This window comes from Nomascus leucogenys, chromosome 6, assembly GCF_006542625.1.
Source record: "Nomascus leucogenys isolate Asia chromosome 6, Asia_NLE_v1, whole genome shotgun sequence".
Classification (NCBI taxonomy): Eukaryota; Metazoa; Chordata; class Mammalia; order Primates; family Hylobatidae; genus Nomascus; species Nomascus leucogenys.
This window is the reverse complement of record NC_044386.1, coordinates 112,927,758-112,944,213: the sequence shown is the minus strand read 5'-3', so window position 1 is coordinate 112,944,213 and position 16,456 is coordinate 112,927,758. Positions and strand designations below refer to the sequence as shown.

Below are 16,456 nucleotides of genomic sequence, written 5' to 3'. Positions count from 1 at the left end.
CGTTTACCTAATAAGCATCATTTTAACATTTCAAACAAATTTTGTACAAGTACATATTCAGGAAGAGAAATAATTTTAAATATTATCAAGCCTAGTAAGTCTCAATGTGACAAAACTCTAATTACATACTAGCATTCAGAAACACAGCATTAACATCTTGGAATGCGCACTATTATGAGATTAGTCTTCCCTTGCATAGCTCTCACTACTGCCTCTCAAATAAGTGTTTTTCATTTGTGTTTTTTAAATAAAAGCGAATTCGCATTGATATTTCCATTCTGCCTTGCTAAACTGAAATTTATGGGAAGGTAATACATACTTTGCATTCCCTTTAGAAGTGGATTTTCCTTCCATAAGAACACAAATATATTAAAATTCAGCAGGATATGGGGAGATACTGGAATGGCAGATCAATTATTTTAAAAAGAAAATCTTCTCTAGTCACCAAGGACTTTGAGATTGAGGGCAAGAAACTGTTGTGTATAAACATTTTCCTTTCAATATACACTAAATGTGATCCTGTACAAATACCACCTCCCATGTGGCTGTCTGAAGGGTCTTACTATGAGGCACACACAGGAAGCCAAATTAAAAATTATGTAAGCAGTCACTGTTTGTTTAAATTTCAGAGGAAGAAAACATAAACCCACATCCAGAAAAGCTAAATAAGAGTAAAAAGTTGGCTGAACAAATCAATAGTATTCTCTTTAAAAACTGCCCCATTGAAGTATATAAATGTATACATATTGCATATTTAATCTATAACCCACATCTTGTCTATCTAGAATATGTATATTTAAGAATATAGGAGTCACAAACACAAATACATAGAGGACAAAGGAAGTTACAAAATAAGCAAAAGGAATCAGACGGCTCCATTAACCATGAAGCAGCAACTGGACACAGTGATAGAATGAAAAGTGAGCTACATGGCAATGAGAGGTCAAAACTGGAAGGTGTATTCAGAAGACAATCAAGCCTACCAAACGGCCAATTCTGTTCTTATTTTTTATACCACTTTTCAGGAGGTTATGGATCATACGATCAAGGTGTATAAATTTAATTCTCTCTCATCTCCAAGATTGGTCTCTAAAAGTGATTTCCCTGCAGTATTGACTGTCTAATCTAATAGCAAATTATGAATCATGTGTGTGTGTCCATATACCTTGCTCTAGCATATGATGGTATAAAACAGTCAGTAAATTACATCCCATGAGACAAATCCAGCCTGCCACTTGCTTTTACAAATAAAGTTTGATTGAAATACACCACTGTCTACTTGTTCCTGTGTTGTCTATGGCTAATGTCATGTGACCTCACCTTGAGTAGTTGTGACAGAGACCTGTGGCCCACAAAGCTCTGGCCCTTTCATAAAAAAAAGTTTACCAACCCCTGTTGAAATGCTCTAAAACTTTGCATATTCAGTAATATTTGTCCACTGACCTGCCATAAGTTTTTTGCATGTTTATTAACAGGAGATACTTTAAGAAATGGTTGCTTGTACATTGCTGAGCACTTTCTAATGTAAAATTTATACTCATTGTAACTTCTTAAAACAAGTCCACAGGCTGTCCTTAGTCTCCCCGATTGGCAAAGAGGAAAGCAGAGCCAGGAGGCTAAATGTCCACATCACAGGAAAGCTGGAGAGTTCAGCCTTGGCGAGCGCTCTGGGTTGGGCTTCCCCTGAGTAACCTGGGTACGCTGCTCTTTTCACTGTACCACACCTGCGCCAGGAGAATCCCAAAAGAGCACACTTTGCCTGACCGGGAGGCAGCCGTATATGGTAGTGAACAAGGCTCTGGAGTCCAAAAGACCTAGATTTGAGTCCCACCTCTGCTACTTTCTAGCTTTCTGTCCTTGAAAAATATACCTAAAATTCAAGACATGGGAACATCTCTCAATGGGTCAAAACAGATCCTTATAGGTTGTTAGAATAATTAAATCACTCAAAGGGCATTTACTGAAAGCCTTTTCTCAGACAGACACTGTACGAGGGCTCTTTGTATATAGAGGAAACCAAATAGATGTGGTCTGATAATATTTATGTAGAAATTAGCAGAGTTCCTTACACGTAAACCCTCAGTAAGTAGCATTAGATTGGTGTTGCTATTCTATTATTTATTATTATTATTAATTATATTAGTAATAGTCATAAAACAGCCTATGTGTTTGGGAAGAGTGGATCAAAAGAACTTGATGAAGGTGGTGAGCAATCTGAGTCCCTTTCTTAGTTCCCTCCAACATTCCCCACCGAAAGTGACCAGGACAAAGTCAGAGACTGGCTGACGAAGCCTCGGGACGGTGCCATTTTCCCTCCGCCCACAGCCCATCCAGCCTGTGCGCCATTTCTCCATACCTTTTGTCCAAGGCAAAGCTTGGACTTACTGCTATACCCACTGTCTACAGCAAGCACTGCCCACGTGCCAACGATTCCGTCTGCCCTATGAGCGATGCAGCATTGAGCCCATGGGGTTCCTGTGCATCCGGCTCACTCAGTGCACTAAGCAGTTGTGATGGTCAGCTAGAGTTGCCTGGCAGGATAGGAACGCCCTACATGATGTGGCTTCTGTTCCCTTCTCTGCCATCTCCTCCCATTGCCGCCTCACTGCCTCCTCTCCAGCCTCACTGCTTCCTTGCTCTTCCTGAAACATCAGGGACACTCCTGCTACCTTGGGGCCTTTATACTTGCTGTTCTCTTTTTCTGGAAAGCTTTTCTCTAGCTATGCACACGACCCACTTCCTCACCTCCTCCATATCTTTGTGTGAAGGTTATCTTCTCGGAAGAGGTCCTTCCTGACCACTCTGTACAAAATGGTAACACCTTCCCCCCAGCACCTACTCTGCTTTCTTTCTCTCCATGACACTTTATGTTCTGATCATATCTATAGCATGCCACCTTTCCTAGTGGAAACTCCATGAGGGAGGTGACTTTTTTCTATTTTGTTGACTACTGTGTCCCTAGCATCTAGATCTGCATCAGCACAAAGCAGGTGTTCAACAGGTGTGAAGGAAAGGAGGGAAAGAAGAAGAACAGCAAGACCGAGCCCATGATGGACCCTGGGATGTAGCTGACACATCTGCCTTTCTGACACACCATCACATATTGAGGTACGACTTTCGAGATCACACAAAAATAGTAAAAATCACGTCATTGAAGTGTAGAGAAACTGACGCACTTGTTTAATTGTGCAACCTGGAGGTCGTTTCCTCTCCTCTGTGGTTTCTCACTCTGCTTCTCTGTGATCACTAACCTGAAGCTATGCAGTTGCCAAGCAATTTCTGGAAATATCTCAGTGGAGGAACTTCTCTAAATCACTCAACTCATCCACGTAAGCATGTGCCAAAGCTAGTTATTCACAACTCCAACTGCCAAATGAAATGTCAGGGAAGGACATACCCCATTGTGGAATTACATGGATTATGGGAAAGGGGGAGTGATCCTTTCTTTCATAATTATTAGTTATTGACAATGAGCCCATTCAATCTTGATAATTATCCTTGTGTTTAAAAGGACACAGTGGACACAGAAAAATAAATGTCTTCCTTTTGTGATCAACTTTTTATCTCTCCAGATCTGAGCTCTCCCATTTGCAGAATTGTACTTCCAAACTCATGTTATACACACAGTTCTGCGCACAGTCCCAGGATTCAGACAATCCTGGAGTTAGATCCTGTCTCTGACACTTACTAGCTGGATGACATTAAGCAAGTCACTAAAATTCCCCAAACCTCCGTGTCATTCTGAAAAATAAGCAATGTTAAAAATAATTATAAACACTAATGAATACAACCATAATCATGGCAGTGAGCACTTGTTAGGTGCTTGTGGCTGCCAGGTACTGGGCTAAGACCTTCATATTTTTCTAGCCCCACAGACAAACTTAACTAATCTGTATTACTCTCTGCCTATCTAAGTCTTACTAATTCTCAAAAGGAGTTCTCTTCAAGCCTTTCCTGACCACCCTGCTCAGAGTAACCTCCCCACTTATCTCAACTGGTTATCTACCACTGAGTAGAGACTGGTTGGTATTGCTGGTCATTTTTTCCAGTGTCTGTGTCTAATCCCAATTTCACCATCAACACCTACGGCAAGAACCAGAATAGACCGTATGCATTTTCTAAATACTTAGCTGATTTTACAATGCATGTTAAAAGCGTCTTGTAACATAAGTACTAGGAGAGTGCTGACTAGAGGAGAAAATGAGGAGAAAAAAACTAGATAAGAAGAAAAAAATAAAAAAATAAGCTCCTCTCCCTCCAAGTTCCCTTAACTTTAGCTTCTTCACGTTTCGTCTGACACTTAGAAACTCCTTTCCTTAGGGCCCTACCCACGTAGGGCCTCCATGTATCACCCTTCCCGAGCACAGCTAAATTTCTTATGGCTTTCCGAGCCTTTGGCAGTGGCTGGAAAGTCAACTGCAGTGATAATAGGAATCAATATACATGCATACCATATAAGCAAGGTTTGCAGAAAGGCTGGGAGAAGAGGAAAAATGACATTTCTACTCTTCAAGACCTTATGCTCTAACAAGAGAGACTGACTTCTAAACAGCTATGTGTGTATACACACACACCTATAAAAAGGAATATATATACACTCCTATATATATATATATATATTATTTTTTTTTTTTTTTTTTTTTTTTTTTTTTTTTTTTTTTTTTTTTTTTTTTTTTTTTATATATATATATATATATATATATACCCGCATGTGTGTGTATGTGTGTGGAGGTATTGGTATGTGGCAGTAGTCTACGGTGCTCTTAGCTCCTTTTTAGCCACAAGTCTTGGTGACAAGAGGAATGAGATCGTCCTCTGAGGCTAAAACTGTTAAGACCACAGAATTAGTCAGCTCAGGCAACTATAACAAAATACCGGAAATGGGGCTCAGGGATTGCTAAGCAAACGCATCACTGGTGGTCTCCAGCGCCTGCGGAGTATCTTTTGCTGCCTCTTATGTATTGCAGGCAGTGCCTGATGGCTGAGAAGAATCGCAGAGGACTAGAAAAGGTTTGAGTCTGAAATTATCTGCCACAGAGAATTAGAGCTCAGAAATAAGTTATTGTGAAACAGTTCAACTTCCCTGTTAATGACAACAACAACAACAGGCTTATTAATTCCTAGCTGGAGCATCAAGCTTATGAAGATTCCAAGTAAGACTTTATTGTTGACGCTTGTTGAAGAGAACTCTACTTGGCTTCTTTCCTGGCTTTCCTAAATTGTTCACATACAAGATAAACTACCATCATTTAGACTTACAGAAGTGAGAGGACAAGCTGAACCAAATGTAAAATGGTAGCAATTTACAGATGTCAGAACTAACATGTGGATGAACTTAGAGATGGAGAAGAAACCTGGGCTTTTCCAAAGAGTGGATCTATCTGAACTGGATAGCACTATTGAACTTTGTTGTATATTTTGTGATAGCTCTAAAACTCCTTTGCTTGCTTACTTTTAAATGCAATGTGTTGCTGTATGTACACGCAACCAGACACCGGTGCCTTCTGAAGCTAATCCAGGCCATTTTTATAACCTGATGCAGTAGCACTTTGCAATTAGATGAAGAAGATCAGTGGGATTTCTTTCTGTGGTGATTAAAATGTGTCAGGGGAAGAAATCAAGACAATACTCCAAGTGAAAAATATAAAGTCAGTTATTTCTTTAATATTTTGTGTTACAGTAATCATTTTTATCTTTTGAGCGTACTTTTTCTTGTCTACTTAAATACTCAAACAAAATACTCAAAATTAATTATTAAATGTAAATGTAAGCACAATGAGATACCATCTCATCCCAGTTAAAATGGCTCTTATCAAAAAGATAGGGAATAATGAATACTGATGGAAGGATGTGGAGAATGGGGAACCCTCGTACACTGTCGGTGAGAATGTAAATTAGTACAGCCACTATGGAAAACTGTATGGAAGTGCCTCCGAAAACAAAGTAGAACTACCATGTGATCCAGCTGTTACACTAGTGGGTATATATTCAAAAGAAAGGAAATCAACAAAGAGATAGCTGCACTCTCATGTTTATTGAAGTCCTGTTGAAATAGCCAAAATATGGAATCAACCTAAGTGCCCATCAGTGGATGAATGGTTAAAGAAAATGTGATTGACATGCAATGGAATATTATTCAGGAATAAAAAAGAGTGAAATCCTGGCTGGGCGCAGTGGCTCATGCAAGTAATCCCAGCCCTGACCTCATGAAGACAGAGAGTAGATTGGTGGTTACCAGAGGTAGAGAAGGGGAGAGGAGAGGAGGGATGAAGACAGGTTGATTGATGGATACAAATGTACAGTTTGATAGTGATAAACCAGTAGGGTGACTATAGTTTATAATAACCTATTGTATGTTTCAAAATAGCTAAAAGAGAATAATTCAAATAACATAAGACAAAAATTTACGATGACAGATATCCCAATTACACTGATTTGATCTTTACAAATTATATGAATGTATTAAATTATTACATGTATCCCCAAAATATGTACAAGTATTTTGTATCAATAAAAAATAAAATGTAAGATAAGGTAAATGTAATGATTAGCTTATATTTCCTAGATCGGAAATAAGTATTTACTGAAGTATGTATACGATGAAGAGTTTTTTTATATTACTACAAAAATAGACAACTTACATAAACATATTACAGTTGGTGTTTAAATGGCTCTTTTTTTTCTGGCCTTGAACTTCTGGAAAGTAGGTATGGCCTGCTATGTCAGGCCTAGTTCTTGGAATTCTTTGTTGTTTTTCAGTCAGCCTTATTTTCTTGGGTCATGTTTTGAACATTTATCAAATGTCTATTTACCAGACGTTGTTCCAGATGCTTGAACAAAATGAAACGTGTGCTGTCACAGAGTTTCCAGTCTATGTAAGACAATAAACAAATGTATCATATAATGCTAGATAGTGATAAGTGCTAAAAAGAAGAAGAAAATAGGAAAGGGGAAAGAGAGTTTCTGTGTGATTGTATGTGAAAGTGTCCATGCATGCCGCTCACCCAGTATTTTAAATAGAGTGATCAAGGAAGCCTGTCTGAAGAAGTAACATTTGAACAGAGATCTGAAATAGTCAGTCACGGGAACATTTAGGGAGATGTTCCAGGCAGGCATTGTGGACAATTTATGTCACAAAAAAGTCACCCAAGTGTAAGCCAAGTAACATATCCTGTATAATAACTATATATACATTTTTTGTTTTTTCTTAAGTGAAAAACAAACTTATCAGGTTTTCTGGGTACTCATTAGGTTTTCAGAAAACTTTTTCATTTAATATCATTATTGCTGTATATTTCCCTTAATGATTATTCTATTATTTAATAAATAAGATTTATGGCTCTACAGATACAGCTTCACAATCCCTTATCTGTAATTCCAAAATACAAAAAAATTTCTTAATTCATTTAGTAGCAGAATCTGAACTGACATGAATCTATTTAAAATTATCCTTTATGGGACAGGTGCGGTGGCTCATGCCTGTAATACCAGCACTTTGGGAGGCCAAGGCAGGAGGATCACTTGAGGCCACGAGTTTGAGACCAGCCTGGCCAACATGCTGAAATCCCATTTCTCCTAAAAATACAGAAATTAGCTGGGTGTGGTGGCACATATTTGTGGTCCCACCTATTTGGGAGGCTGAGGCACGAGAATCACTTGAACCTGGGAGGCGGAGGTTGCCGAGATCATGCCACTGCACTCCAGCCTGGGTGACAGAGCGAGACTCTGTCTCAAAAAAAAAAAGTATTCCATTTAGTGTGACTACTGATACATTTCATTGTAGAAACATTAGTGTGTTTGATGAAGGGTTGCTACACATTAAGTAAAATATAGGTAATACAATGTATTGTACCCTAAAATATAAAAAAATTAAATCCAGAAACACATGTGTTGCCAAGGATTTTGGATAAGGGATTGTAGATCTGTGTCAGATTTCTTCTTGATTTTCTGATTAAATGTTACCATTGTTGTTAATCTTTAGATATATTGTTTTTGGAAGTATAATGCTACATTGTGCCCTTATTATATACTGGCACTGCATAAGCACTCTATATATTAGCTAATAAAATGCTAACAAAAAAAAAATACCACTGACTAGGTGGCTTAAACAACAGAAACCCACTTCCTGCCTTGCAGATGACTCCATTCTCACTGTGTCCTCACATGGTGGGGAAGGAGAGATCTCTGGTGTCTCTTTCTCTTGTATAAGGACACCAGTTCCATTGGATCAGGGCTCCATGTTTCTGACCTCACTCATCCTTAATCACCTCCTAAAGGCCATATCTTCAATACAGTCATGTAAAGGTTGGGGATTCAACATAAGAACTTGGTCTGGGGGACACAATTCAATCCAAGCAGTGACTCTTATCCGTCAGCACCCAGACATACAAAGTCACCTAAAGGACACAATATGGGTGCCGGGCCACCATGATATCAGCCTTACAATTAATGAAGTGATAACATACAATTAATGAAATAATGTGTCAATCAGAAAAAGGGAGAGGTCATGCCAGGAAGCCTCAATAAAAGTTTGGACTTGTTCAGGAGGAGGGACTTTAAAATCCAGGCTTCCTGGACTAAGTGGGCTCACAGACAGAGATGGATAAAGGTGACCCTAGCAGACAAAGTGTGAGCATATCAAGTTCTAATTTGTGGCTCAGTACTTATTGTGAGATGGATGGTGTATAAAATACCATTCAGCATGGAGCCCATGCATTCTCCCTGCAGTGTGCCGATCCCTGCACCAATTTTCCCGATTCTCATGTGACTTCTCCTAAAGGCTGACTGTGGGGAGGAAATGCATTTCAAGCATTTCCAGGCCCTGAGATAATAATTTCTCCTAACAAATTAATGAAGTAGACATTGATTATGATTTGACTTTCCGTGTCATTTGACAACAATGAAGAATGAGCTGTTTACATCGAAAGAACATTAGAGTCTTTATTATTATTGAGATGGCATCTTGCCCTGTCACCCATGCTGGAGTGCATGGGCACAGTCGCAGCCCACTGCAACCTCTACCTCCTGGGTTAAAGCAATTCTTGTGCCTCAGCCTCCTGAGTAGCTGGGACCACAGGCATGTGCCACCATGCCCAGCTAATTTTTATATTTTTAGTAGAGACAGGATTTTACCACGTTGGCAAGGCTGGTCTTGACCTTCTGACCTCAAGTGATCCGCCCTTGTTGGCCTCCCAAAGTGCTGGGATTACAGGCATGAGCCACCACATCTGGCCTAGAGTCTTTAAAGTATTTAATTCTCATGGCAAATTAGTTGTAATTGTCATTTGTAGCTCAGACTCATGACCATTTGGTTATCATGAGTCAGTCTGAGCCAGATGACCACTGGACAGTTAGTACATGTCTTAGATCATGCCGACTTTCTCAAGGATTTATTCAGTGATGCCCTTGCCCAGGACCAATTTGCCTTCCCCTTTCTACCTCCTCTTCCTGTTGCAATCCCTTCTTCTCGCTACAGATTTCTCCACAAAACAGATTGAGGTTAGTGCTCAGTCAGAGCAAAAGTGACATGCTGTGAAAATGAAGGCAGGCTGATTACACTCATCGCAGAGTTGGAAAAAGCACCACAGAGAAGGAAGGTTTCCACTAGGCCTTGAAGTATGGGAAGGATTTCAGTAGAATAGAATGAATATGGGGTAGGTGATATGTTTGGCTCCATGTCCCCACCCAAATCTCATCTTGTAGCTCCTATAATTCCCACATGTTGTAGGAGGGACCCATGGGAGATGACTGAATCACGGAGCGGCTCTTTCCCATGCTGTTCTCGTGATAGTGAATGGGTCTCATGAGATCTGACGGTTTTTATGAGGCAGAGTGTGATAGTTCATACTGAGTGTCAACTTGATTAGACTGAAGGTTATAAAATATTGATCCTGGGTGTGTCTGTGGGGGTGTTGCTAAAGGAGATTAACATTTGAGTCAGTGGACTGGGAAAGGCAGACCCACCCTTAATCTGGGTGGGCACAATCTAATCAGCTGCCAGTGCGGCTAGAATATAAACAGGCAGAAAAATGTGAAAACAGACTGGCCTAGCCTCCCAGCCTACACCTTTCTCCTGTGCTGGATGCTTCCAGCCCTCAAACATCCGACTCCAAATTCTTCAGTTTTGGAACCTGGACTGCTTGCTCCTCAGCCTGTAGATGGCTTATGATGGGACCTTGTGATCATGTGAGATAATATTTAATAAACTTATACATCTATATATTCCATTAGTTCTGTCCCTCTAGAGAACCCTAATACAGGGAGTTTCCTTGCACAAGCTCTCTCCCTTTGCCTGCTGCCATCCATGTAAGACATGACTTGCTCATCCTTGCCTTCTGCCATGGTTGTGAGGCCTCCCCAGCCATGTGGAACTGTAAGTCATCCATATTAAACCTCTTTCTTTTGTAATTTGCCCAGCCTCGTTATGTCTATCAATAGCATGAAAATGGACTAATATGATAGGTAAGAGAGGAGGAAACATGTGAGATGACAAAATATCCCATAGAACATTAAAAGCAGGGAAAGTAAGAGACTACCATTATTCACAGGTGTTTGGCTTGAAAAACTAGGTGAATAATGGTGATATTGCCAAGAAATCATGGTCTGTGTTTGAGGTGGTTCTTCAGGGAGACAGTGAGTTCTGCCAAAATAAGTCGAAACCAGGTTCCTATGAGACATCCAGTAGGGTGTGGATCCAGAGTTCAAGAGAGAGTCTGGCTAAATCCTCTTCCACTGATGTATCCTTTCTTCTAAGCATATGTTCTCACCTTTTGTTTTTACAGCTGGATTTGTCACTTGCAATATTTTAGGCTCTGCCTGTCCTGTTTCTCACATTCCTGCTTCCTTGCCCCTCATCCTTACTTTCCTCTTTTGCCCCATCATTCCATTTCCCCGTAACAGTAGACTAACATTTCACTTTCTTTGCTGATGCTGGTGGGCCTGGAGGTGACTGCAGAATTCAGGCATTGCTGGTATTTGGGGTCCTGTCCCACTGCCACAGGCTTAGCCTGGCACCCGAGCAGCGTTGGTACACAACAGAAGAGGCAAAGCCCTAGGGGTCCCTCAGGCCACAGATGCTCACTCCTTGCCTGACCCCTCTGGAAAGCTAAAAACAAAGTAAGTTAAACTGAGAACACTGGACAAAAATCTGATTGTCCTTGCTGTACACCAGGCTTGCCACGTGCCAACTCCTTCCTTCTTCTTCATTTCTTCCCCATTCCACACAAGGTATAGAAAGCCACCAGCTATTAACTAGGAAGAAACAGATAAGCCAGATCTAAAATACAGAGGAACCAATTCCCAAACTCTCAGGTGACATGAATTCTGCAGGAATTCCCTCTTTGTTAAAAAAAAAAAAAGAAAAAGCAGAAATGATAAATTCAGAGTTAAAATCAATATCAAATTTCAGCTAAAAAGTTTACACCTGCCTAAACCTCTAATTTCAATTATCATATAAAATAAAATTGAGTATTTTTTCAAAAACCACAAATGTTGATTTTCATTTAATCATAACTAAAGAAAACTCACAGGAAAACCACAAATACCCAAGTAACCTGAATGCACACGTTGCTATCATTGTTTTTGTATTAAACAAATATCAGCTGAGCACACGTTATGTGCTATGCACAAGGCATGAAGCTAGACGCTTAGAAGACAAAGACAAATGTGCCTCCCCAGCCATGCCAATCCTCCAAATGAACACAGCGTAGTGGAGAAGATAAGTAAGGGAGCCCCTCTTCTGTACCATGTGATAAACTGGTAGCGGGGCAGGGCCTTAAACATCGGACTCCAGGTTCTTCAGTTTGGGAACTCAGACTAGGTAGTGGGACAGGCCCAACTCAAACAGGCAGAACTGAGGGGAGGAGCCAGCGAGGAGGGAGGTGGGTGGACAGAACTAGACTGCAAGGGATCCTAGGGGTCTGATCAGCAGCACTCCTGTCCCTCTGTCCTCTGCAAGCATGCCACCCAGCAAATCAACGGCACTTAAGTAGCGAGAACCACAACCCTGAATGGTAGAATCAGTCTTGGTCTTTGTTTTGTACTTTCTAGGTCAGAAAAAGAAGAGCAAAGGATTCATTTTTGAGAAGAAAGGTTAAAAAAATGGTTGCGTTAAAAGGGAAAAATCAAATGATCCAGAATAACCTATTCTGGATGGAATCTGCCTATTCTAAGCTTTCTGCATTTAGCCTGGAGAAGATAAAATAGCCAACCCAACAACCCCTCATCTACTATCATGGACCAGCCCACCCTTCCAGACACACATCACACCACAAAGCTCCCAGAGCCTCCAATCCAGGTAGAGCAAAACACTCATCACCCCCAACAGCACCCATCCACACTTCAGGCCTGTGATCACCAGCTTTCCTCACCTGGCAAGCACACTATCCTCTGTGCCAACTTGGACACTGCTTCACAGATAACACGCCCTCATTTTCCACACATTGATCCCCTCCTTCCAATGAGCTGCCAGGACACCAGGCTGAAACATTTTGCAATGACAGCTCTGATATCCAGTTGCCTCTTATGCTCTGCTTATAAGATCTCCCAAAAAAATCATAGTTGGAGGGCAGAGGCACTTTCTTATCCATCTCTATGTCCAATAGCAACTTCCACACTGCCTGGCCTAGAGTAGCATTCAAATATTTCCATTTAGTCAACAAAGACAATAAAAGTTCTTTTTTTTTTTTTTTGAGACAGAGTCTCACTCTGTCACCCAGGCTGGAGTGCAGTGGTGCAATCTTGGCTCACTGCAAGTTCCACCTCTGGCATTCATGCCATTCTCCTGCCTCAGCCTCCCAAGTAGCTGGGAGTACAGGCACCCGCCACCACGCCTGGCTAATTTTTTTTTGTATTTTTAGTAGAGATGGGGTTTCACCGTGTTAGCCAGGATGGTCTCAGTCTCCTGACCTCGTGATCCACCTGCCTCGGTCTCCCAAAGTGCTGGGATTACAGGCATGAGCCACCGCACCCGGCCATGACAATAAAAGTTCTAAATCGTTTAACAGCAGTTGCTTCAAAAAAATTCCTTCTGAGTATGAAAATGTTAGCATATCAAAGCCAAGAAGCCCACTTGTATTTTCTGGTCAGGAAAAAAGAGATGAAGATTAACTTTATTATATAATTCAACATGTTACCTTCCTTATACTGACCTGATTTAATAATCTACTTCATTTGCATTTTGTTTAGTGGAAACATGTATTTCAAATTTATAAATAACTAAAAAGTCAAAAAAGGTTTACAAAATGGATTTTATAAAATGTAATGCCAAATAAAAAAATAATTAAAGTCATTTATGGCTAATGGTGTCTTAATATAGTAATGCTTGCTAACAAATATGGCCATGATATTCTCCAAACATCCATGATCCCTTCCCAGTGAAACCCTGATACATAGAATAAGCAATGAGTTTTGTTTCTAAAAGTGAAACTAAAAATCCAAGTTGAACAACCAGTTTTCTATGCCATTGTAACACTAACCTGGAACACAGAAAAATTAACCCCTTACTTCAACATGGAAACCTACTTCAGTGTCAGTAACAAAAGACTTTTTAAAAACAACTAATTACATCAGTCACTTAAATCATGATTTGGTAATCTGGGGATTGAATTGAATTGAAATTATATTCACTCTTGAAATATAATGTTTGTGTCATCATTATATTAGGTTAATTGTATTGAAATACTAAAGTTTTGTTAACTTTTTTAAAAGAATGCATGTTCACAGGTGAGTGCACACACAGGTGTAAAATAGAAGGAAGTTCAAATCCTCAGGCAGTCAAAGGGGGACATACATTCATAGCTTCTTAGGAGTAATAATATGCATGGTTTTCCTACAGGTATGACTGGGCAATGGTGTAGTGAGAGAGACAAACATACACTTAAAAAAATTCCAGGAAAAGTTATGCACTTAATTTCTTTGCCAGGAGACAGATAAAAGAGAATTCATCCAATATGGCTTTTAATGTCCTAAAGTATTCTGGAAGAGTTATTTGTAATAGCTTTAAAATACACAGAGGTCAACCCTAAAACTAATGGGAACACCAGGTGCAATCAATACTGCATTCATTTAAATTCTTGTAAACAACATTCTCCCCATCTGAGCTAACCACAAAAATAACTCCTAACCAAATTTTCCAAGTGGAGGGGAAGGGGGAGGGGGACGGAGAGAGAGAGAGGAGGAGAGGGAGAGAGGGGGAGGGAAAGAGGGAGAGGGAGGGAGGGAGAGGGAAAGAGGGAGAGGGAGGGAGGGAGAGGGAAAGAGGGAGAGGGAGGGAGGGGGAGGGAAAGAGGGAGAGGGAGAGGGAGGGAGGGGGAGGGAGGGAGGGAGAGGGAGAGGGGGGAGGGAAAGAGGTAGAGGGAGGGAGGGAGAGGGAAAGAGGGAGAGGGAGGGAGGGGGAGGGAAAGAGGGAGAGGGAGGGAGGGAGAGGGAGGGAGGGGGAGGGAAAGAGGGAGAGGGAGGGAGGGAGAGGGAAAGAGGGAGAGGGAGGGAGGGGGAGGGAAAGAGGGAGAGGGAGGGAGGGAGGGGAGGGAAAGAGGGAGAGGGAGGGAGGGAAAGGTTAGGAAAGAGGGAGTAGGAGGGAGGGAGAGGGAAAGAGGGAGAGAGAGAGAAGGGGAGGGGTGGGGAGAGAGAGGGAGAAAGAGAGGGAAAGAGAGAGAGAGAGAGACAAAAAAAAAAATGAGAGCCCAGCCGTATTCTCACCTCTGGCTCTTCTGGTGCATCCCCTCCAAGGGAAGGTTTCTGAAGATCAAAGATGCCGTTGCTGGACACCCGTCTCTGCTCAGCCAGAGCGGCATAGGCCTCCTCCGAGTCTGTTTCCACCACATGGAGGTGGCTGGCTTCTTCCTGGCTCCAATCCAATTCTTCTTCAGACTGTTTCAAGGAGCTACTGCTGCTCTTGGGAAAGATCCCTGCAGTGGACAGACTGCTGGGCACCGAGGTGTAGGAAGACTGTGGCCCGGAGTAAGGCCGGCCCTCTGGGGCCAAGGCCTCAGCCTCCAGGAGATCAGGCACAGAGAGGCTGAGGCGGCGGTCCAAGTGATGCCTTGCCCTTAGATCTGGGGGCTTACTTGGGTTCTTTTTCACCTTCTTCTTGCTCAAGTTGATCAACAATGGCCTGGTCCGCTGTTTTAATGAGCCCCAAACAGATGGTTTATCCAGATCCATGGCTGCATGAAGACCCAAGAAGCCACTTCTCAAGAGTACACCTCTACTGAAAACAACTGCAGTGACTCCTATAAAACAGAAAAAAAAAAAAAGACCATGAACCTTCTTGGTGGCAGTAAGGCACATCATAGTGGGAAACATGACTCAAAAATCTTACAGTTTCCAATAAATGATTAAGACTGCAACATTTGATTGGTAACTTGTATAAATATTGGGAAAAGCATTTTTAAAGAACTTTTTAAAGGAATTTTATCAGAGCAATTGTGGAAACATTAAAATAAAGAATGAGATTATAAGGTTGGCACCAAAAAAAAAAATGCTTCATGAAAAGATAACTGTCTTATTTCCTTCCCACAGGAAGCAGAGCTAAAGACATTCACATGAACACCAACAGCAGCTGTTCCTCAGTATGATCAAGGGGTGGGGACTTTCTACTTCTCTAAACCGGAGGTCAACAAATAGTCTCAGTGCAGGGCCAGTTATTAAATATTTTAGACTTTGTGGGCCAGATGGTGTCTGTCACTACTACTCAACTCTGCTGTGTGACATCAAAGGAGACAGACACAATACCTAAATGAAAGAATGTGGCTGTGTTGTAATAAAACTTTGCAAACCCAGCAGACTGTGGATTGCTGATCCCTGCTTTCACCATGTCAACTTCCTTCCCAGAATTAAGTGTACATTTTGAAGAACAAAAACATGGCCCTATCGACTAGGATTCCATCTAGTATCTTTCAAATTTATATTCACATACAGGTGATGAGAGCAAAAAACATTTATAAAAATGTGAGTTTTGTTCTTATTCAGAAGAAATGACAAAATTCCCGTAATGAAGCCCTTAAAAAAAGCAAGCTTCCGAGATTTAGCCTGAGAATGTGAATGAGAGAAAGTGTCGCTCACTAACAGTTGGTTATGAGGGACAAGGATGCTTCACACATACAGTAAATACGTAATTACAGAGTAGGGTAAATGCTGTGGAGGAAAGTGGTGATTTGGGATATAACAGGTTGAACTCATCAGGGATCAAATCAAAATCAGATTTGCAGAAATAACTTATTTTATGTGTCACATGCCTCATAATAAATCCTTTCAGTATGAAAAAGAACAGGATGGGCAGACACTGAGACCTGGCCTGTTTGTATTTTGCCACATTTGGCTGAGGCCAAAAGAGGCCAAGAGCTTCCACAAAACACATTTTCTAAAATCAAGGACCCTGGCTGTCGTGCCCCACCCCAGCTCCTTCCAGGAGAGGACAGTTAATCATTGTGAAGAACGGTCCAGAGAGCCAGAGATC

General features: G+C 41.2%; 1 protein-coding gene across 1 annotated transcript in view; it reads right to left on the bottom strand.

Moving 5' to 3' along the window:
* MCTP2 (multiple C2 and transmembrane domain containing 2) overlaps window positions 1-16,456 on the bottom strand; it is a 257,936-nt gene that overhangs the window by 178,149 nt on the left and 63,331 nt on the right. Inside the window, exon 2 of the mRNA XM_030815066.1 lies at window positions 14,698-15,230. Within this exon, the coding sequence (XP_030670926.1) occupies window positions 14,698-15,162 (465 nt within the window). The 5' untranslated portion in view covers window positions 15,163-15,230. The remainder of the gene's footprint in view (window positions 1-14,697; window positions 15,231-16,456) is intronic.